Raw genomic sequence first — 23,261 nt, forward strand, 5'->3', positions numbered from 1 at the left:
CGGCACTGGTGATTATACCTGCGTACCGGCACTGGTGATTATACTGCAGTGTGACAGCTGCATGCAGTAACTGGTAATTATATAACGGCTGCATGCCGGCACTGGTGATTATACTGCAGTGTGATGGCTGCATGCCGGAACTGGTGATTATATAACGGCTGAGTGCCGGCACTGGTGATTATATAATGGCATGTTGGCACTGGTGATTATACTGCAGTGTGGCGTGACTATTGATTGCTGTTGGTTATTAGTACATTCTGTCACTCATAGGTGTGCGCAGGGGAGGTGCCTGGTGCGCACAGGAACCCCCTAATGTCTGGCACCCCGATCTCACATTCCTGATGCAGTGATAGCCAAGCAGGATGATCACTGTCCCCTCTGCGCTGCACCCTGTCAGGACTGTATTACTGACCGGATGCCTGGGTTAATCAAGGGTGCCACTGCCACCGGCTTTCAGATTCCCAGCTCCACCTCCATGTACAAAAACAGCGTGATGTGACGTGATTATGTCATGCTGCTCACACGCCCACCCGCCACACCCGCCACACGCCCACCTCTCTCCTTCTATGCTATGCCAACGCCAGCCACTGATGAGGATCAGCATGCAGCCAGAGTTCCTCTTAGGAAGACAAATTCAATACTGGCAGGCGGTCGGCAGCAACATTGACACGTCACTCGTTTTTCCAGCAGCAGCAATACTAGTGTACGACTGTCAGTGTCAGCTTGCAGGGGAAAGAGAGGGGGAGCCAGAACAGGCTGAGGAGGAGCAGTGTAATTGCAGTGAGTGCCATCAGGGGTGTTTGTTTGGTGCACACCACAACATCTGACAATGTATCTGCTTTATTAGGATTGGTACAAGGGTGGATATTTTATATTGCGTTGACCGTCAATAGATGGTGCTAGACACGCCCAAAAGGCGGTGCTAGACACATCCCTCCAATGGTGCACCCCCTAATAAAATGTGCTGCGCACGCCTATGCTGTCACTGTAAGTCACATCCTCTGTCACTGGGGAATCCAAGAGTCGTCCTTTCCCACTCAGGTTACCGTGGGGCGTCTGTTTTCAGGCCTCTAGTGGGGTCTGGAGCGTTAGACCTGTTCCTACAGGGCTGGGTGCGGGTTTCTGGGAGTTCGGATGCAGACAGTCATTACCATCAGCGGCATACCGGCTGACATAAGCCGACGCACTTTGTATGTACTGTGACCTTTACCCTGTCCCGCCCGCAGCCTATGAAAAGTCAGGAAATGTCCAAAGAGGAGAAGCTTCGCTTGCGGAAGGAAAAGAAGCAGCAAAAGAAGAACAAGGAAAAGGCGCAGACTGAGGCAGCGGAGGGGGCACAGGAGAGCAGCGCCCAGAAAGGTGGGAGGGATTTGGGGGGGGGGGGGGGGTAGCAGCTAGAATTGGGGGTATTAGTGGTGCTGGTGAGAGCCGCATCTTACAGACCCCCACCACCGCTCATCCGCGTACATTCACGGCCCAGTGTGCGCTACCGATGTGTGACCCTGGTGATGTGATGGGGAATGGGCGTAACTGTGACATATGGGGAGGGTCACTGTAGGTGGTATCATGTGTCTGATTAATGCTTCTTCTTTTAGCGGACCCTCAGTGCCCAGTTACCACGCCCATCGCTACATGCCCCACACCGCCAGTTGTTGCCGCGGCAGTCTCCGAGGTGCCGGCAGGAGGAAAGAGCAAGTCAGAGATGCGAGCAGAGCGACGCGCCAAACAGGAGGCCGAGCGCAACCAGAAACAGAATAAGAAAGCCGAGCAGAGCGCCGGACCCGCACCCGCCAAAGTGAAGGCCCAGCCCAGTGACAGTCAGACAGGTGAGAGGTCAGACAGGTGAGAGGGCTGTGCGGCCGGGTGAGAGGGCAGACGGGTGAGACAGGTGAGAGGGCTGTGTGGCCGGATGAAGTGCAGACAGGTGAGAGGGCTGTGCGGCCGGGTGACTGTGAGACAGGTGAGAGGGCTGTGCGGCCGGGTGACGGGCAGACAGGTGAGAGGGCTGTGCGGCCGGGTGACGGGCAGACAGGTGAGAGGGCTGTGTGGCCGAGTGACGGTGAGACAGGTGAGAAGGTTGGGTGACGGGTGAGACAGGTGAGAGGGCTGTGCGGCCGGGTGACGGGCAGACAGGTGAGAGGGCTGTGCGGCCGGGTGACGGGCAGACAGGTGAGAGGGCTGTGCGGCCGGGTGACGGGCAGACAGGTGAGAGGGCTGTGCGGCCGGGTGACGGGCAGACAGGTGAGAGGGCTGTGTGGCCGAGTGACGGTGAGACAGGTGAGAAGGTTGTGTGGCCGGGTGACGGGTGAGACAGGTGAGAGGGCTGTGCGGCCGGGTGACGGGCAGACAGGTGAGAGGGCTGTGCGGCCGGGTGACGGGCAGACAGGTGAGAGGGCTGTGCGGCCGGGTGACGGGCAGACAGGTGAGAGGGCTGTGCGGCCGGGTGACGGGTAGACAGGTGAGAGGGCTGTGCGGCCGGGTGACGGGCAGACAGGTGAGAGGGCTGTGTGGCCGGGTGAGAGGGCAGACGGGTGAGACAGGTGAGAGGGCTGTGTGGCCGGGTGACGGGTAGACAGGTGAGAGGGCTGTGCGGACGGGTGACGGGCAGACAGGAGAGAGGGCTGTGCGGCCGGGTGACGGGCAGACAGGTGAGAGGGCTGTGTGTCCGAGTGACGGTGAGACAGGTGAGAGGGTTGTGTGGCCGGGTGAGAGGGCTGTGCGGCCGGGTGACGGGCAGACAGGTGAGAGGGCTCTGCGGCCGGGTGACGGGTAGACAGGTGAGAGGGCTGTGTGGCCGGGTGGCGGTGAGACAGGTGAGAGGACTGTGTGGCCGAGTGACGGTGAGACAGGTGAGATGGTTGTGTGGCCGGGTGACGGTGAGACAGGTGAGAGGGTTGTGTGGCCGGGTGACGGTGAGACAGGTGAGAGGGTTGTGTGGCCGGGTGACGGGCAGACAGGTGAGAGGGCTGTGTGGCTGGATGAAGTGCAGACAGGTGAGAGGGCTGTGCGGCCGGGTGACGGGCAGACAGGTGAGAGGGCTGTGTGGCCGAGTGACGGTGAGACAGGTGAGAGGGTTGTGTGGCCGGGTGATGGGCAGACAGGTGAGAGGGCTGTGTAGCCGGGTGACGGTGAGACAGGTGAGAGGGCTGTGTGGCCGGGTGACAGTGAGAGGGCTGTGTGGCCGGGTGACAGTGAGAGGGCTGTGTGGCCGGGTGACGGGCAGACAGGTGAGAGGGCTGTGCGGCCGGGTGACGGGCAGACAGGTGAGAGGGCTGTGTGGCCGAGTGACGGTGAGACAGGTGAGAAGGTTGGGTGACGGGTGAGACAGGTGAGAGGGCTGTGCGGCCGGGTGACGGGCAGACAGGTAAGAGGGCTGTGCGGCCGGGTGACGGGCAGACAGGTGAGAGGGCTGTGCGGCCGGGTGACGGGCAGACAGGTGAGAGGGCTGTGTGGCCGAGTGACGGTGAGACAGGTGAGAAGGTTGTGTGGCCGGGTGACGGGTGAGACAGGTGAGAGGGCTGTGCGGCCGGGTGACGGGCAGACAGGTGAGAGGGCTGTGCGGCCGGGTGACGGGCAGACAGGTGAGAGGGCTGTGCGGCCGGGTGACGGGTAGACAGGTGAGAGGGCTGTGCGGCCGGGTGACGGGCAGACAGGTGAGAGGGCTGTGTGGCCGGGTGAGAGGGCAGACGGGTGAGACAGGTGAGAGGGCTGTGTGGCCGGGTGACGGGTAGACAGGTGAGAGGGCTGTGCGGACGGGTGACGGGCAGACAGGAGAGAGGGCTGTGCGGCCGGGTGACGGGCAGACAGGTGAGAGGGCTGTGTGTCCGAGTGACGGTGAGACAGGTGAGAGGGTTGTGTGGCCGGGTGAGAGGGCTGTGCGGCCGGGTGACGGGCAGACAGGTGAGAGGGCTCTGCGGCCGGGTGACGTGTAGACAGGTGAGAGGGCTGTGTGGCCGGGTGACGGTGAGACAGGTGAGAGGACTGTGTGGCCGAGTGACGGTGAGACAGGTGAGATGGTTGTGTGGCCGGGTGACTGTGAGAGGGTTGTGTGGCCGGGTGACGGTGAGACAGGTGAGAGGGTTGTGTGGCCGGGTGACGGGCAGACATGTGAGAGGGCTGTGTGGCTGGATGAAGTGCAGACAGGTGAGAGGGCTGTGCGGCCGGGTGACGGGCAGACAGGTGAGAGGGCTGTGTGGCCGAGTGACGGTGAGACAGGTGAGAGGGTTGTGTGGCCGGGTGATGGGCAGACAGGTGAGAGGGCTGTGTAGCCGGGTGACGGTGAGACAGGTGAGAGGGCTGTGTGGCCGGGTGACAGTGAGAGGGCTGTGTGGCCGGGTGACAGTGAGAGGGCTGTGTGGCCGGGTGACGGGCAGACAGGTGAGAGGGCTGTGCGGCCGGGTGACGGGCAGACAGGTGAGAGGGCTGTGCGGCCGGGTGACGGGCAGACAGGTGAGAGGGCTGTGCGGCCGGGTGACGGGCAGACAGGTGAGAGGGCTGTGCGGCCGGGTGACGGTGAGACAGGTGAGAGGGCTGTGTGGCCGGGTGACAGTGAGAGGGCTGTGCGGCCGGGTGACAGTGAGAGGGCTGTGTGGCCGGGTGACGGGCAGACAGGTGAGAGGGCTGTGTGGCCGGGTGACGGGCAGACAGGTGAGAGGGCTGTGCGGCCGGGTGACGGGCAGACAGGTGAGAGGGCTGTGCGGCCGGGTGACGGGCAGACAGGTGAGAGGGCTGTGCGGCCGGGTGACGGGCAGACAGGTGAGAGGGCTGTGCGGCCGGGTGACGGGCAGACAGGTGAGAGGGCTGTGCGGCCGGGTGACGGTGAGACAGGTGAGAGGGCTGTGCGGCCGGGTGACGGTGAGACAGGTGAGAGGGCTGTGCGGCCGGGTGACGGTGAGACAGGTGAGAGGGCTGTGCGGCCGGGTGACGGGGAGACAGGTGAGAGGGCTGTGCGGCCGGGTGACGGGGAGAGAGCTGTGCGGCCGGGTGACGGGCAGAAGGTGAGAGGGCTGTGCGGCCGGGTGACGGGCAGACAGGTGAGAGGGCTGTGTGGCCGGGTGACGGGCAGACAGGTGAGAGGGCTGTGCGGCCGGGTGACGGGCAGACAGGTGAGAGGGCTGTGTGGCCGGGTTACGGGCAGACAGGTGAGAGGGTTGTGCGGCCGGGTGACGGGTAGACAGGTGAGAGGGCTGTGCGGACGGGTGACGGTGAGACAGGTGAGAGGGCTGTGCGGCCGGGTGACGGTGAGACGGCTGTGCGGCCGGGTGACGGTGAGACAGGTGAGAGGGCTGTGCGGCTGGGTGACGGTGAGACAGGTGAGAGGGCTGTGCGGCCGGGTGACGGGCAGACAGGTGAGAGGGCTCTGCGGCCGGGTGACGGGCAGACAGGTGAGAGGGCTGTGCGGCCGGGTGACGGGCAGACAGGTGAGAGGGCTGTGCGGCCGGGTGACGGTGAGACAGGTGAGAGGGCTGTGCGGCCGGGTGACGGTGAGACAGGTGAGAGGGCTGTGCGGCCGGGTGACGGTGAGACAGGTGAGAGGGCTGTGCGGCCGGGTGACGGTGAGACAGGTGAGAGGGCTGTGCGGCCGGGTGACGGTGAGACAGGTGAGAGGGCTGTGCGGCCGGGTGACGGTGAGACAGGTGAGAGGGCTGTGTGGCCGGGTGACGGTGAGACAGGTGAGAGGGCTGTGTGGCCGGGTGACGGGCAGACAGGTGAGAGGGCTGTGTGTCCGGGTGGCGGTGAGAGGGCTGTGCGGCCGGGTGACGGGCAGACAGGTGAGAGGGCTGTGCGGCCGGGTGTCGGGCAGACAGGTGAGAGGGCTGTGCGGCCGGGTGACGGTGAGACAGATGAGAGGGCTGTGCGGCCGGGTGACGGTGAGACAGGTGAGAGGGCTGTGCGGCCGGATGACGGTGAGAGGGCTGTGTGGCCTGGTGACGGTGAGACAGGTGAGAGGGCTGTGCGGCCGGGTGACGGTGAGACAGGTGAGAGGGCTGTGCGGCCGGGTGACGGTGAGACAGGTGAGAGGGCTGTGCGGCCGGGTGACGGTGAGACAGGTGAGAGGGCTGTGCGGCCGGGTGACGGTGAGACAGGTGAGAGGGCTGTGCGGCCGGGTGACGGTGAGACAGGTGAGAGGGCTGTGCGGCCGGGTGACGGTGAGACAGGTGAGAGGGCTGTGCGGCCGGGTGACGGTGAGACAGGTGAGAGGGCTGTGCGGCCGGGTGACGGTGAGACAGGTGAGAGGGCTGTGCGGCCGGGTGACGGTGAGACAGGTGAGAGGGCTGTGCGGCCGGGTGACGGTGAGACAGGTGAGAGGACTGTGCGGCCGGGTGACGGTGAGAGGGCTGTGTGGCCGGGTGACGGTGAGACAGGTGAGAGGGCTGTGCGGCCGGGTGACGGGCAGACAGGTGAGAGGGCTGTGCGGCCGGGTGACGGGCAGACAGGTGAGAGGGCTGTGTGGCCGGGTGACGGGCAGACAGGTGAGAGGGCTGTGTGTCCGGGTGGCGGTGAGACAGGTGAGAGGGCTGTGCGGCCGGGTGACGGTGAGACAGGTGAGAGGGCTGTGCGGCCGGGTGACAGTGAGAGGGCTGTGCGGCCGGGTGACGGTGAGACAGGTGAGAGGGCTGTGTGGCCGGGTGACAGTGAGAGGGCTGTGTGGCCGGGTGACGGTGAGAGGGCTGTGCGGCCGGGTGACAGTGAGAGGGCTGTGCGGCCGGGTGATGGGCAGACAGGTGAGAGGGCTGTGTGTCCGGGTGACGGGCAGACAGGTGAGAGGGCTGTGCGGCCGGGTGACGGGCAGACAGGTGAGAGGGCTGTGCGGCCGGGTGAAGGGCAGACAGGTGAGAGGGCTGTGCGGCCGGGTGACGGTGAGACACGTGAGAGGGCTGTGCGGCCGGGTGACAGTGAGAGGGCTGTGTGGCCGGGTGACGGTGAGACAGGTGAGAGGGCTGTGTGTCCGGGTGACGGGCAGACAGGTGAGAGGGCTGTGTGGCCGGGTGACGGGCAGACAGGTGAGAGGGCTGTGTGGCCGGATCAAGTGCAGACAGGTGAGAGGGCTGTGCGGCCGGGTGACGGTGAGACAGGTGAGAGGGCTGTGTGGCCGGGTGACGGTGAGACAGGTGAGAGGGCTGTGCGGCTCGGTGACGGGCAGACAGGTGAGAGGGCTGTGTGTCCGGGTGAGACAGGTGAGAGGGCTGTGCGGCCGGGTGACGGGCAGACAGGTGAGAGGGTTGTGCGGCCGGGTGACGGGTAGACAGGTGAGAGGGCTGTGTGGCCGGGTGAGACAGGTGAGAGGGCTGTGCGGCCGGGTGACGAGTAGACAGGTGAGAGGGCTGTGTGGCCGGGTGACGGTGAGACAGGTGAGAGGGTTGTGTGGCCGGGTGACGGGCAGACAGGTGAGAGGGTTGTGTGGCCGGGTGACGGGCAGACAGGTGAGAGGGCTGTGCGGCCGGGTGACGGTGAGACAGGTGAGAGGGCTGTGCGGCCGGGTGACGGTGAGACAGGTGAGAGGGCTGTGCGGCCGGGTGACGGTGAGACAGGTGAGAGGGTTGTGCGGCCGGGTGACGGTGAGACAGGTGAGAGGGCTGTGCGGCCGGGTGACGGGGAGAGAGCTGTGCGGCCGGGTGACGGGCAGAAGGTGAGAGGGCTGTGCGGCCGGGTGACGGGCAGACAGGTGAGAGGGCTGTGTGGCCGGGTGACGGGCAGACAGGTGAGAGGGCTGTGCGGCCGGGTGACGGGCAGACAGGTGAGAGGGCTGTGTGGCCGGGTGACGGGCAGACAGGTGAGACGGCTGTGCGGCCGGGTGACGGTGAGACAGGTGAGAGGGCTGTGCGGCCGGGTGACGGTGAGACAGGTGAGAGGGCTGTGTGGCCGGGTGACGGTGAGACAGGTGAGAGGGCTGTGCGGCCGGGTGACGGTGAGACAGGTGAGAGGGCTGTGCGGCCGGGTGACGGTGAGACAGGTGAGAGGGCTGTGCGGCCGGGTGACGGTGAGACAGGTGAGAGGGCTGTGCGGCCGGGTGACGGTGAGACAGGTGAGAGGGCTGTGCGGCCGGGTGACGGTGAGACAGGTGAGAGGGCTGTGCGGCCGGGTGACGGTGAGACAGGTGAGAGGGCTGTGCGGCCGGGTGACGGTGAGACAGGTGAGAGGGCTGTGCGGCCGGGTGACGGTGAGACAGGTGAGAGGGCTGTGCGGCCGGGTGACGGTGAGACAGGTGAGAGGGCTGTGCGGCCGGGTGACGGTGAGACAGGTGAGAGGGCTGTGCGGCCGGGTGACGGTGAGACAGGTGAGAGGGCTGTGTGGCCGGGTGACGGGCAGACAGGTGAGAGGGCTGTGTGTCCGGGTGGCGGTGAGAGGGCTGTGCGGCCGGGTGACGGGCAGACAGGTGAGAGGGCTGTGCGGCCGGGTGACGGGCAGACAGGTGAGAGGGCTGTGCGGCCGGGTGACGGTGAGACAGATGAGAGGGCTGTGCGGCCTGGTGACGGTGAGACAGGTGAGAGGGCTGTGCGGCCGGATGACGGTGAGAGGGCTGTGTGGCCGGGTGACGGTGAGACAGGTGAGAGGGCTGTGCGGCCGGGTGACGGTGAGACAGGTGAGAGGGCTGTGCGGCCGGGTGACGGTGAGACAGGTGAGAGGGCTGTGCGGCCGGGTGACGGTGAGACAGGTGAGAGGGCTGTGCGGCCGGGTGACGGTGAGACAGGTGAGAGGGCTGTGCGGCCGGGTGACGGTGAGACAGGTGAGAGGGCTGTGCGGCCGGGTGACGGTGAGACAGGTGAGAGGGCTGTGCGGCCGGGTGACGGTGAGACAGGTGAGAGGGCTGTGCGGCCGGGTGACGGTGAGACAGGTGAGAGGGCTGTGCGGCCGGGTGACGGTGAGACAGGTGAGAGGGCTGTGCGGCCGGGTGACGGTGAGACAGGTGAGAGGGCTGTGCGGCCGGGTGACGGTGAGACAGGTGAGAGGGCTGTGCGGCCGGGTGACGGTGAGACAGGTGAGAGGGCTGTGCGGCCGGGTGACGGTGAGACAGGTGAGAGGGCTGTGCGGCCGGGTGACGGTGAGACAGGTGAGAGGGCTGTGCGGCCGGGTGACGGTGAGACAGGTGAGAGGGCTGTGCGGCCGGGTGACGGTGAGACAGGTGAGAGGGCTGTGCGGCCGGGTGACGGTGAGACAGGTGAGAGGGTTGTGCGGCCGGGTGACGGTGAGACAGGTGAGAGGGCTGTGCGGCCGGGTGACGGTGAGACAGGTGAGAGGGCTGTGCGGCCGGGTGACGGTGAGACAGGTGAGAGGGCTGTGCGGCCGGGTGACGGTGAGAGGGCTGTGCGGCCGGGTGACGGTGAGACAGGTGAGAGGGCTGTGCGGCCGGGTGACGGTGAGACAGGTGAGAGGGCTGTGCGGCCGGGTGACGGGCAGACAGGTGAGAGGGCTGTGCGGCCGGGTGACGGGCAGACAGGTGAGAGGGCTGTGCGGCCGGGTGACGGGCAGACAGGTGAGAGGGCTGTGTGTCCGGGTGGCGGTGAGACAGGTGAGAGGGCTGTGCGGCCGGGTGACGGTGAGACAGGTGAGAGGGCTGTGCGGCCGGGTGACTGTGAGAGGGCTGTGCGGCCGGGTGACGGTGAGACAGGTGAGAGGGCTGTGTGGCCGGGTGACAGTGAGAGGGCTGTGTGGCCGGGTGACGGTGAGAGGGCTGTGCGGCCGGGTGATGGGCAGACAGGTGAGAGGGCTGTGTGTCCGGGTGACGGGCAGACAGGTGAGAGGGCTGTGCGGCCGGGTGACGGGCAGACAGGTGAGAGGGCTGTGCGGCCGGGTGACGGGCAGACAGGTGAGAGGGCTGTGCGGCCGGGTGAAGGGCAGACAGGTGAGAGGGCTGTGCGGCTGGGTGACAGTGAGAGGGCTGTGTGGCCGGGTGACGGTGAGACAGGTGAGAGGGCTGTGTGTCCGGGTGACGGGCAGACAGGTGAGAGGGCTGTGTGGCCGGGTGACGGGCAGACAGGTGAGAGGGCTGTGTGGCCGGATCAAGTGCAGACAGGTGAGAGGGCTGTGCGGCCGGGTGACGGTGAGACAGGTGAGAGGGCTGTGTGGCCGGGTGACGGTGAGACAGGTGAGAGGGCTGTGCGGCTGGGTGACGGGCAGACAGGTGAGAGGGCTGTGTGTCCGGGTGAGACAGATGAGAGGGCTGTGCGGCCGGGTGACGGGCAGACAGGTGAGAGGGTTGTGCGGCCGGGTGACGGGTAGACAGGTGAGAGGGCTGTGTGGCCGGGTGAGACAGGTGAGAGGGCTGTGCGGCCGGGTGACGAGTAGACAGGTGAGAGGGCTGTGTGGCCGGGTGACGGTGAGACAGGTGAGAGGGTTGTGTGGCCGGGTGATGGGCAGACAGGTGAGAGGGCTGTGCGGCCGGGTGACGGTGAGACAGGTGAGAGGGCTGTGCGGCCGGGTGACGGTGAGACAGGTGAGAGGGCTGTGCGGCCGGGTGACGGTGAGACAGGTGAGAGGGCTGTGCGGCCGGGTGACGGTGAGACAGGTGAGAGGGTTGTGCGGCCGGGTGACGGTGAGACAGGTGAGAGGGCTGTGCGGCCGGGTGACGGGGAGAGAGCTGTGCGGCCGGGTGACGGGCAGAAGGTGAGAGGGCTGTGCGGCCGGGTGACGGGCAGACAGGTGAGAGGGCTGTGTGGCCGGGTGACGGGCAGACAGGTGAGAGGGCTGTGCGGCCGGGTGACGGGCAGACAGGTGAGAGGGCTGTGTGGCCGGGTGACGGGCAGACAGGTGAGACGGCTGTGCGGCCGGGTGACGGTGAGACAGGTGAGAGGGCTGTGCGGCCGGGTGACGGTGAGACAGGTGAGAGGGCTGTGTGGCCGGGTGACGGTGAGACAGGTGAGAGGGCTGTGCGGCCGGGTGACGGTGAGACAGGTGAGAGGGCTGTGCGGCCGGGTGACGGTGAGACAGGTGAGAGGGCTGTGCGGCCGGTGACGGTGAGACAGGTGAGAGGGCTGTGCGGCCGGGTGACGGTGAGACAGGTGAGAGGGCTGTGCGGCCGGGTGACGGTGAGACAGGTGAGAGGGCTGTGCGGCCGGGTGACGGTGAGACAGGTGAGAGGGCTGTGCGGCCGGGTGACGGTGAGACAGGTGAGAGGGCTGTGCGGCCGGGTGACGGTGAGACAGGTGAGAGGGCTGTGCGGCCGGGTGACGGTGAGACAGGTGAGAGGGCTGTGCGGCCGGGTGACGGTGAGACAGGTGAGAGGGCTGTGTGGCCGGGTGACGGGCAGACAGGTGAGAGGGCTGTGTGTCCGGGTGGCGGTGAGAGGGCTGTGCGGCCGGGTGACGGGCAGACAGGTGAGAGGGCTGTGCGGCCGGGTGACGGGCAGACAGGTGAGAGGGCTGTGCGGCCGGGTGACGGTGAGACAGATGAGAGGGCTGTGCGGCCGGGTGACGGTGAGACAGGTGAGAGGGCTGTGCGGCCGGATGACGGTGAGAGGGCTGTGTGGCCGGGTGACGGTGAGACAGGTGAGAGGGCTGTGCGGCCGGGTGACGGTGAGACAGGTGAGAGGGCTGTGCGGCCGGGTGACGGTGAGACAGGTGAGAGGGCTGTGCGGCCGGGTGACGGTGAGACAGGTGAGAGGGCTGTGCGGCCGGGTGACGGTGAGACAGGTGAGAGGGCTGTGCGGCCGGGTGACGGTGAGACAGGTGAGAGGGCTGTGCGGCCGGGTGACGGTGAGAGGGCTGTGCGGCCGGGTGACGGTGAGACAGGTGAGAGGGCTGTGCGGCCGGGTGACGGTGAGACAGGTGAGAGGGCTGTGCGGCCGGGTGACGGTGAGACAGGTGAGAGGGCTGTGCGGCCGGGTGACGGTGAGACAGGTGAGAGGGCTGTGCGGCCGGGTGACGGTGAGACAGGTGAGAGGGCTGTGCGGCCGGGTGACGGTGAGACAGGTGAGAGGGCTGTGCGGCCGGGTGACGGTGAGACAGGTGAGAGGGCTGTGCGGCCGGGTGACGGTGAGACAGGTGAGAGGGCTGTGCGGCCGGGTGACGGTGAGACAGGTGAGAGGGCTGTGCGGCCGGGTGACGGTGAGACAGGTGAGAGGGCTGTGCGGCCGGGTGACGGTGAGACAGGTGAGAGGGCTGTGCGGCCGGGTGACGGTGAGACAGGTGAGAGGGCTGTGCGGCCGGGTGACGGTGAGACAGGTGAGAGGGCTGTGCGGCCGGGTGACGGTGAGACAGGTGAGAGGGCTGTGCGGCCGGGTGACGGTGAGACAGGTGAGAGGGCTGTGCGGCCGGGTGACGGTGAGACAGGTGAGAGGGCTGTGCGGCCGGGTGACGGGCAGACAGGTGAGAGGGCTGTGCGGCCGGGTGACGGGCAGACAGGTGAGAGGGCTGTGCGGCCGGGTGACGGGCAGACAGGTGAGAGGGCTGTGCGGCCGGGTGACGGGCAGACAGGTGAGAGGGCTGTGCGTCCGGGTGGCGGTGAGACAGGTGAGAGGGCTGTGCGGCCGGGTGACGGTGAGACAGGTGAGAGGGCTGTGCGGCCGGGTGACTGTGAGAGGGCTGTGCGGCCGGGTGACGGTGAGACAGGTGAGAGGGCTGTGTGGCCGGGTGACAGTGAGAGGGCTGTGTGGCCGGGTGACGGTGAGAGGGCTGTGCGGCCGGGTGATGGGCAGACAGGTGAGAGGGCTGTGTGTCCGGGTGACGGGCAGACAGGTGAGAGGGCTGTGCGGCCGGGTGACGGGCAGACAGGTGAGAGGGCTGTGCGGCCGGGTGACGGGCAGACAGGTGAGAGGGCTGTGCGGCCGGGTGAAGGGCAGACAGGTGAGAGGGCTGTGCGGCTGGGTGACAGTGAGAGGGCTGTGTGGCCGGGTGACGGTGAGACAGGTGAGAGGGCTGTGTGTCCGGGTGACGGGCAGACAGGTGAGAGGGCTGTGTGGCCGGGTGACGGGCAGACAGGTGAGAGGGCTGTGTGGCCGGATCAAGTGCAGACAGGTGAGAGGGCTGTGCGGCCGGGTGACGGTGAGACAGGTGAGAGGGCTGTGTGGCCGGGTGACGGTGAGACAGGTGAGAGGGCTGTGTGTCCGGGTGACGGGCAGACAGGTGAGAGGGTTGTGCGGCCGGGTGACGGGTAGACAGGTGAGAGGGCTGTGTGGCCGGGTGAGACAGGTGAGAGGGCTGTGCGGCCGGGTGACGAGTAGACAGGTGAGAGGGCTGTGTGGCCGGGTGACGGTGAGACAGGTGAGAGGGTTGTGTGGCCGGGTGACGGTGAGAGGGTTGTGTGGCCGGGTGACGGTGAGACAGCTGAGAGGGTTGTGTGGCCGGGTGACGGGCAGACAGGTGAGAGGGCTGTGTGGCTGGATGAAGTGCAGACAGGTGAGAGGGCTGTGTGGCTGGATGAAGTGCAGACAGGTGAGAGGGCTGTGCGGCCGGGTGACGGGCAGACAGGTGAGAGGGCTGTGTGGCCGAGTGACGGTGAGACAGGTGAGAGGGTTGTGTGGCCGGGTGATGGGCAGACAGGTGAGAGGGCTGTGTGGCCGGGTGACGGTGAGACAGGTGAGAGGGCTGTGTGGCCGGGTGACAGTGAGAGGGCTGTGTGGCCGGGTGACGGGCAGACAGGTGAGAGGGCTGTGCGGCCGGGTGACGGTGAGACAGGTGAGAGGGCTGTGCGGCCGGGTGACTGTGAGAGGGCTGTGCGGCCGGGTGACGGTGAGACAGGTGAGAGGGCTGTGTGGCCGGGTGACAGTGAGAGGGCTGTGTGGCCGGGTGACGGTGAGAGGGCTGTGCGGCCGGGTGATGGGCAGACAGGTGAGAGGGCTGTGTGTCCGGGTGACGGGCAGACAGGTGAGAGGGCTGTGCGGCCGGGTGACGGGCAGACAGGTGAGAGGGCTGTGCGGCCGGGTGACGGGCAGACAGGTGAGAGGGCTGTGCGGCCGGGTGAAGGGCAGACAGGTGAGAGGGCTGTGCGGCTGGGTGACAGTGAGAGGGCTGTGTGGCCGGGTGACGGTGAGACAGGTGAGAGGGCTGTGTGTCCGGGTGACGGGCAGACAGGTGAGAGGGCTGTGTGGCCGGGTGACGGGCAGACAGGTGAGAGGGCTGTGTGGCCGGATCAAGTGCAGACAGGTGAGAGGGCTGTGCGGCCGGGTGACGGTGAGACAGGTGAGAGGGCTGTGTGGCCGGGTGACGGTGAGACAGGTGAGAGGGCTGTGTGTCCGGGTGACGGGCAGACAGGTGAGAGGGTTGTGCGGCCGGGTGACGGGTAGACAGGTGAGAGGGCTGTGTGGCCGGGTGAGACAGGTGAGAGGGCTGTGCGGCCGGGTGACGAGTAGACAGGTGAGAGGGCTGTGTGGCCGGGTGACGGTGAGACAGGTGAGAGGGTTGTGTGGCCGGGTGACGGTGAGAGGGTTGTGTGGCCGGGTGACGGTGAGACAGCTGAGAGGGTTGTGTGGCCGGGTGACGGGCAGACAGGTGAGAGGGCTGTGTGGCTGGATGAAGTGCAGACAGGTGAGAGGGCTGTGTGGCTGGATGAAGTGCAGACAGGTGAGAGGGCTGTGCGGCCGGGTGACGGGCAGACAGGTGAGAGGGCTGTGTGGCCGAGTGACGGTGAGACAGGTGAGAGGGTTGTGTGGCCGGGTGATGGGCAGACAGGTGAGAGGGCTGTGTGGCCGGGTGACGGTGAGACAGGTGAGAGGGCTGTGTGGCCGGGTGACAGTGAGAGGGCTGTGTGGCCGGGTGACGGGCAGACAGGTGAGAGGGCTGTGTGGCCGGGTGACGGGCAGACAGGTGAGAGGGCTGTGCGGCCGGGTGACGGGCAGACAGGTGAGAGGGCTGTGCGGCCGGGTGACGGGCAGACAGGTGAGAGGGCTGTGCGGCCGGGTGACGGGCAGACAGGTGAGAGGGCTGTGCGGCCGGGTGACGGTGAGACAGGTGAGAGGGCTGTGTGGCCGGGTGACAGTGAGAGGGCTGTGCGGCCGGGTGACGGTGAGACAGGTGAGAGGGCTGTGCGGCCGGGTGACGGTGAGACAGGTGAGAGGGCTGTGCGGCCGGGTGACGGTGAGACAGGTGAGAGGGCTGTGCGGCCGGGTGACGGTGAGACAGGTGAGAGGGCTGTGCGGCCGGGTCACGGTGAGAGGGCTGTGCGGCCGGGTGACGGTGAGAGGGCTGTGTGGCCGGATGACGGGCAGACAGGGGAGAGGGCTGTGTGGCCGGGTGACGGGCAGACAGGTGAGAGGGCTGTGTGTCCGGGTGGCGGTGAGAGGGCTGTGTGGCCTGGTGACGGGCAGACAGGTGAGAGGGCTGTGCGGCCGGGTGACGGTGAGACAGGTGAGAGGGCTGTGCGTCCGGGTGACGGGCAGACAGGTGAGAGGGCTGTGTGGCCGGGTGACGGGCAGACAGGTGAGAGGGCTGTGCGGCCGGGTGACGGTGAGACAGGTGAGAGGGCTGTGCGTCCGGGTGACGGGCAGACAGGTGAGAGGGCTGTGCGGCCGGGTGACGGGCAGACAGGTGAGAGGGCTGTGTGGCTGGGTGACGGGCAGACAGGTGAGAGGGCTGTGTGGCCGGGTGACGGTGAGACAGGTGAGAGGGCTGTGTGGCCGGGTGACGGTGAGAGGGCTGTGTGGCCGGGTGACAGTGAGAGGGCTGTGCGGCCGGGTGGCGGTGAGACAGGTGAGAGGGCTGTGTGTCCGGGTGGCGGTGAGACAGGTGAGAGGGCTGTGCGGACGGGTGAGACAGGTGAGAGGGCTGTGCGGACGGGTGAGACAGGTGAGAGGGCTGTGCGGCCGGGTGACGGGCAGACAGGTGAGAGGGCTGTGCGGCCGGGTGACGGTGAGACAGGTGAGAGGGCTGTGCGTCCGGGTGACGGGCAGACAGGTGAGAGGGCTGTGTGGCCGGGTGACGGGCAGACAGGTGAGAGGGCTGTGTGTCCGGGTGGCGGTGAGAGGGCTGTGTGGCCGGGTGACGGGCAGACAGGTGAGAGGGCTGTGTGGCCGGGTGACGGGCAGACAGGTGAGAGGGCTGTGTGGCCGGGTGACGGTGAGACAGGTGAGAGGGCTGTGTGGCCGGGTGACGGTGAGACAGGTGAGAGGGCTGTGCGGCCGGGTGGCGGTGAGACAGGTGAGAGGGCTGTGTGTCCGGGTGGCGGTGAGACAGGTGAGAGGGCTGTGCGGACGGGTGAGACAGGTGAGAGGGCTATGCGGCCGGGTGACGGGTAGACAGGTGAGAGGGTTGTGCGGCCGGGTGACGGGTAGACAGGTGAGAGGGCTGTGCGGACGGGTGACGGTGAGACAGGCGAGAGGGCTGTGCGGCCGGGTGACGGTGAGACAGGTGAGAGGGCTGGGTGACGGGCAGACAGGTGAGAGGGCTGTGCGTCCGGGTGACGGGTAGACAGGTGAGAGGGCTGTGCGGCCGGGTGACGGTGAGACAGGTGAGAGGGCTGTGCGGCCGGGTGACGGTGAGACAGGTGAGAGGGCTGTGCGGCCGGGTGACGGTGAGACAGGTGAGAGGGCTGTGCGGCCGGGTGACGGGCAGACAGGTGAGAGGGCTGTGCGGCCGGGTGACGGGCAGACAGGTGAGAGGACTGCGGCCGGGTGACGGGCAGACAGGTGAGAGGGCTGTGCGGCCGGGTGACGGTGAGACAGGTGAGAGGGCTGTGCGGCCAGGTGAGAGGGCTGAGAGCACTCCTGGTGGGTAACCATCAGATCCCCTCTGTGACTGATGTTCTCGCTTTGGGCCTAATTCAGACGTGATCGTAGATGTGCGAAAAAAACGCACATCTACGATCAAACTCCCCCATCCCCCCCCCCCCCTGCAGACGCACGAAAGCATCGCACCTAAACAGTAGCTCCTTGCCTACGCAGCGAAGGCAGGAGGCTACCCGCCATGTTTTGTCCGCATCGGCTGCTGTGTTGTCCAGACTGCGCCCCCCCCCCAACGCCTTTCGAATGCCGCCAACACACCCCCTCCCACCCTGCGACCACCTCTGCCTGTCAGTCAGGCAGCAGCGATCGCACCAGTGAGATACGTGCGCACACACCCCTGGGCTTCAGCCTTGCGATCGCAGCAACCAGGTCTGAATTAGGCCCTTTGTCTCCCCGATCTGTAATTATTTATCATCGTGTGATATTCTCTCTATTTCCTCCAGCGGTATAGGGGGACACAGATAATGGGGGTAAATCCTCACCCGGAGAAAGCTGGGTTCTGACAAATACCATAGATTCCTGTCCTACGTAGGAGGTGGGTGCAGGGTCTCCTCCATAGAGGGGCAGAAGGAAGCCTGCACTCTGTTCTCATTGGTCAGCCTTGGCTGACACCTGGAACATGGCGTGGGGATAATCTGCTGCTCTGGCCACCCTCTCGCCCTGTTGGATCCTTCACGTCTTCCTCCAGCAGGGATTTTCCCCACCAGCTACATCCTGCTTCCTCTTCCCAGCACCAGCGGGTCACCGGCAGGTGGGTAGTCCCAGACAGGCGGAGTGATAGCCCCTCACATTAGCTGGCTGGCCCATAGGAGGCCATGTGTGCCATCTTAGGGTACCCGGTTTCTGAGTCCTACCCCACAGAGCCATGGTCAGAGTCCCGTCTAGCACTTTCCCGGTCATTGATCCGCACCGTTCACTCCTCTACCAGCGAGCTAGGGACCGGGTCCAATATCCTCTGGGTTTCGGCCACTACACAAAGTAACATGGACCTTGGAGAGGTGACGATCTGATCACCGGAGTGATACTATGTCAGCCCAACCGGAGCGGTGACCCCTGGTCAGTCCTGTCTCAGGACACAAGGCGATGGGGTCTTCTTCACGCTGTGGTGGCATCAGTAAGGCAGAACATGGTGATTCTCTGCTGGACCCTGGCCACATGTCCTCCTCCAAGTCCGAGAGAGTGGGGTAGATGTGGCAACCCTAGTAGAGACACTGAAGGAGAGTTGGGAAATGAGAAGGATGGTTCCTCGTTGGGTGTGCAGGAGAAGAAGGTGGAGGAGTAGGGAGAGACGGCCATTAGACTCTGCTGCTCGTGGCCCGCTGGTCATTCTAGTGTGGAGGGTGGAAGCCTGACCTCAGTGGATAGAGAAGTGAGAAGGTGGGGTAGGCTGTTACACATTAGCCTGGAAAACCGGGGCAGGGGCGGGAGATTGGTAGGGGCGGAGTCATGGAGACGGATTGTGGGGTAGGAGAAGTAAGTGAGGGTGGGTAATGTAATGGAGTAGAGGGTGGAGGGGTTACGTGTCCTGGGCTGACTGATGGGCAGTCCTGGTCTGTCAGGGGTTGTAGGGAGGAAAAGGTCCTCTAGTTCTCTTGTCTCCTCACATCCAGTGTGCCTTGATTATGTCTTTGAGGAGATTCAATGATAACTACCTCTGAACTTCTCTAATGCTTCTCCCCACCTAGGGAACTCCCTACCTCACCCAACCAAACTGTCCCTCATCTCCCGTTCATTCAGGCACTCTCTCTCATGGCTCGCCCCTTCACAATGGGAATGTTGCAATTTTAATCTTTGTATATTGGAATTTATAGTTTTATATTAACACACCTTTGCTTTGCTGTCCTGTTTGTGTTACTGTCTTTATTCATGTCCATGAGTTTTGTACTGCCTGGCGCCTGCGGAACGCGTGGCGCTATACACACAAACCACGTTATTCTCATCCTCTCTCTGCCACGTACATGTGAGACGTGCCCCGTCTTCTCCGTGTAGTGAATACCGTCTTTCTGTAACGCGCGCACGTCTGACTGTAATGTTGCTGCTTTGTCTACAGTGAAACGGCTTCCGGAACACGTACAGGTGGACGATCCAGAAGCGCAGAAGAAGCTGGTGAAGAAGCTGGAGAGACAGCAGGTAGGAGAGTGACTTATGGCGCGGTGAGGCCCCTCCGCACCTCCTCCCCTGGTGGGGGGTTATGTATAATGTCCAGCGCGCAATGCGAAACAGTAGTAATGTTGTTTAAAGCACTTGTTCCGTGTTTCGTTGCCGTGTTTATAGTTCTGACTGTGGGCAAAATGCACCAATTCCCAACAGCGCATGTCACAGTGTAATAATAGCGCCTGCGCGGTGCACATTATAACCTGATGCTGCATAGACGTGTCTGATTGTTCTCTGGGACACTGCTCCGTCCGGCCTCTTCCTGTCCTCTTCCAGAGCGTGAGGGGACATTGCCTATTACTGCGAGTTGTGTTGGTGTTTTGTATTCCATTACTTGTGTGCCGGGAATGTGCTTCTCCGCATGCGTGTAACAGTCGCCGCGTCACGTTATGTAGAAGACCACAGCTGGAATCCGCCATCCTCCGGTAACCCGAGTTTCCCATGCCCTGGCAATACAGCACCTAAAGAAAGTGGGGTCTGTTGGCTGCAGGTCTGGAAGCCCATCTACCTCCTTCTACAAAGGACCCTGCAGGAGAGAGGGTTACCGGGTAATGTGCTGCCAGCGAGAGCAGGACCCTGCAGGAGAGACTGTTACCAGGTAATGTGCTGCCAGTGAGAGCAGGACCCTGCAGGAGAGAGGGTTACCGGGTAATGTGCTGCCAGCGAGAGCAGGACCCTGCAGGAGAGACTGTTACCGGGTAATGTACTGCCAGTGAGAGCAGGACCCTGCAGGAGAGACTGTTACCGGGTAATGTGCTGCCAGTGAGAGCAGGACCCTGCAGGAGAGAGGGTTACCGGGTAATGTACTGCCAGTGAGAGCAGGACCCTGCAGGAGAGAGGGTTACCGGGTAATGTACTGCCAGTGAGAGCAGGACCCTGCAGGAGAGAGGGTTACCGGGTAATGTGCTGCCAGTGAGAGCAGGACCCTGCAGGAGAGACTGTTACCGGGTAATGTGCTGCCAGTGAGAGCAGGACCCTGCAGGAGAGACTGTTACCAGGTAATGTGCTGCCAGTGAGAGCAGGACCCTGCAGGAGAGAGGGTTACCGGGTAATGTACTGCCAGTGAGAGCAGGACCCTGCAGGAGAGAGGGTTACCGGGTAATGTGCTGCCAGTGAGAGCAGGACCCTGCAGGAGAGACTGTTACCGGGTAATGTGCTGCCAGTGAGAGCAGGACCCTGCAGGAGAGACTGTTACCAGGTAATGTGCTGCCAGTGAGAGCAGGACCCTGCAGGAGAGAGGGTTACTGGGTAATGTGCTGCCAGTGAGAGCAGGACCCTGCAGGAGAGACTGTTACCAGGTAATGTGCTGCCAGTGAGAGCAGGACCCTGCAGGAGAGAGGGTTACCGGGTAATGTGCTGCCAGTGAGAGCAGGACCCTGCAGGAGAGACTGTTACCGGGTAATGTGCTGCCAGTGAGAGCAGGACCCTGCAGGAAAGACTGTTACCGGGTAATGTGCTGCCAGTGAGAGCAGGACCCTGCAGGAGAGAGAGTTACCGGGTAATGTGCTGCCAGTGAGAGCAGGACCCTGCAGGAGAGAGGGTTACTGGGTAATGTGCTGCCAGTGAGAGCAGGACCCTGCAGGAGAGACTGTTACCGGGTAATGTGCTGCCAGTGAGAGCAGGACCCTGCAGGAGAGACTGTTACCGGGTAATGTGCTGCCAGTGAGAGCAGGACCCTGCAGGAGAGACTGTTACCGGGTAATGTGCTGCCAGTGAGAGCAGGACCCTGCAGGAGAGACTGTTACCGGGTAATGTGCTGCCAGTGAGAGCAGGACCCTGCAGGAGAGAGGGTTACCGGGTAATGTGCTGCCAGTGAGAGCAGGACCCTGCAGGAGAGAGGGTTACCGGGTAATGTGCTGCCAGTGAGAGCAGGACCCTGCAGGAGAGACTGTTACCGGGTAATGTACTGCCAGTGAGAGCAGGACCCTGCAGGAAAGACTGTTACCGGGTAATGTGCTGCCAGTGAGAGCAGGACCCTGCAGGAAAGACTGTTACCGGGTAATGTGCTGCCAGTGAGAGCAGGACCCTGCAGGAGAGACTGTTACCGGGTAATGTACTGCCAGTGAGAGCAGGACCCTGCAGGAAAGACTGTTACCGGGTAATGTGCTGCCAGTGAGAGCAGGACCCTGCAGGAAAGACTGTTACCGGGTAATGTGCTGCCAGTGAGAGCAGGACCCTGCAGGAGAGACTGTTACCGGGTAATGTGCTGCCAGTGAGAGCAGGACCCTGCAGGAGAGAGGGTTACCAGGTAATGTGCTGCCAGTGAGAGCAGGACCCTGCAGTAGAGACTGTTACCGGGTAATGTACTGCCAGTGAGAGCAGGACCCTGCAGGAGAGACTGTTACCGGGTAATGTACTGCCAGTGAGAGCAGGACCCTGCAGGAGAGACTGTTACCGGGTAATGTGCTGCCAGTGAGAGCAGGACCCTGCAGGAGAGAGGGTTACCGGGTAATGTGCTGCCAGTGAGAGCAGGACCCTGCAGGAGAGAGGGTTACCGGGTAATGTGCTGCCAGTGAGAGCAGGACCCTGCAGGAGAGACTGTTACCAGGTAATGTACTGCCAGTGAGAGCAGGACCCTGCAGGAGAGACTGTTACCGGGTAATGTACTGCCAGTGAGAGCAGGACCCTGCAGGAGAGAGGGTTACCGGGTAATGTACTGCCAGTGAGAGCAGGACACTGCAGGAGAGACTGTTACCGGGTAATGTACTGCCAGTGAGAGCAGGACCCTGCAGGAGAAAGGGTTACAGGGTAATGTGCTGCCAGTGAGAGCAGGACCCTGCAGGAGAAAGGGTTACCGGGTAATGTGCTGCCAGTGAGAGCAGGACCCTGCAGGAGAGAGGGTTACCGGGTAATGTACTGCCAGTGAGAGCAGGACCCTGCAGGAGAAAGGGTTACCGGGTAATGTGCTGCCAGGGAGAGCAGGACCCTGCAGGAGAGACTGTTACCGGGTAATGTACTGCCAGTGAGAGCAGGACCCTGCAGGAGAGACTGTTACCGGGTAATGTACTGCCAGTGAGAGCAGGACCCTGCAGGAGAGACTGTTACTGGGTAATGTGCTGCCAGTGAGAGCAGGACCCTGCAGGAGAAAGGGTTACCGGGTAATGTGCTGCCAGTGAGAGCAGGACCCTGCAGGAGAGACGGTTACTGGGTAATGTGCTGCCAGTGAGAGCAGGACCCTGCAAGAGAAAGGGTTACCGGGTAATGTGCTGCCAGTGAGAGCAGGACCCTGCAGGAGAGAGGGTTACCGGGTAATGTGCTGCCAGTGAGAGCAGGACCCTGCAGGAGAGACTGTTACCGGGTAATGTGCTGCCAGTGAGAGCAGGACCCTGCAGGAGAGACGGTTACCAGGTAATATACTGCCAGCGAGAGCAGGACCCTGCAGGAGAGAGGGTTACCGGGTAATGTACTACCAGTGAGAGCAGGACCCTGCAGGAGAGAGGGTTACCGGGTAATGTACTGCCAGTGAGAGCAGGACCCTGCAGGAGAGAGGGTTACCGGGTAATGTGCTGCCAGTGAGAGCAGGACCCTGCAGAAGAGACTGTTACCAGGTAATATACTGCTAGTGAGAGCAGGACCCTGCAGGAGAGACTGTTACCGGGTAATGTGCTGCCAGTGAGAGCAGGACCCTGCAGGAGAGATTGTTACTGGGTAATGTGCTGCCAGTGAGAGCAGGACCCTGCAGGAGAGACGGTTACCGGGTAATGTGCTGCCAGTGAGAGCAGGACCCTGCAGGAGAGACGGTTACCGGGTAATGTGCTGCCAGTGAGAGCAGGACCCTGCAGGAGAGACGGTTACCGGGTAATGTGCTGCCAGTGAGAGCAGGACCCTGCAGGAGAGAGGGTTACCAGGTAATGTGCTGCCAGAGAGAGCAGGACCCTGCAGGAGAGACTGTTACCGGGTAATGTGCTGCCAGTGAGAGCAGGACCCTGCAGGAGAGACGGTTACCGGGTAATGTGCTGCCAGCGAGAGCAGGACCCTGCAGAAGAGACTGTTACCGGGTAATGTGCTGCCAGTGAGAGCAGGACCCTGCAGGAGAGAGGGTTACCAGGTAATGTGCTGCCAGCGAGAGCAGGACCCTGCAGGAGAGACTGTTACCTGGTAATGTACTGCCAGTGAGAGCAGGACCCTGCAGGAGAGAGGGTTACTGGGTAATGTACTGCCAGTGAGAGCAGGACCCTGCAGGAGAGACTGTTACCGGGTAATGTGCTGCCAGCGAGAGCAGGACCCTGCAGGAGAGACAGTTACCGGGTAATGTACTGCCAGTGAGAGCAGGACCCTGCAGGAGAGAGGGTTACCGGGTAATGTGCTGCCAGTGAGAGCAGGACCCTGCAGGAGAGACTGTTACCGGGTAATGTGCTGCCAGTGAGAGCAGGACCCTGCAGGAGAGACTGTTACCGGGTAATGTGCTGCCAGTGAGAGCAGGACCCTGCAGGAGAGACTGTTACCGGGTAAT

The 23,261-nt window shown here is 63.9% G+C and overlaps 1 protein-coding gene across 1 annotated transcript in view; it reads left to right on the forward strand.

Annotated features, from left to right (window-relative positions):
- The window catches only part of EIF2B4 (eukaryotic translation initiation factor 2B subunit delta), a 141,624-nt gene that overhangs the window by 12,148 nt on the left and 106,215 nt on the right, over positions 1 to 23,261 (forward strand). Inside the window, exons 3-5 of the mRNA XM_063914920.1 lie at positions 1,227 to 1,359; positions 1,596 to 1,826; positions 18,705 to 18,784. Coding sequence (XP_063770990.1) covers positions 1,227 to 1,359; positions 1,596 to 1,826; positions 18,705 to 18,784 — 444 coding nt within the window. The remainder of the gene's footprint in view (positions 1 to 1,226; positions 1,360 to 1,595; positions 1,827 to 18,704; positions 18,785 to 23,261) is intronic.

Source organism: Pseudophryne corroboree, chromosome 4 (genome assembly GCF_028390025.1).
Source record: "Pseudophryne corroboree isolate aPseCor3 chromosome 4, aPseCor3.hap2, whole genome shotgun sequence".
NCBI classification, from domain to species: domain Eukaryota; kingdom Metazoa; phylum Chordata; class Amphibia; order Anura; family Myobatrachidae; genus Pseudophryne; species Pseudophryne corroboree.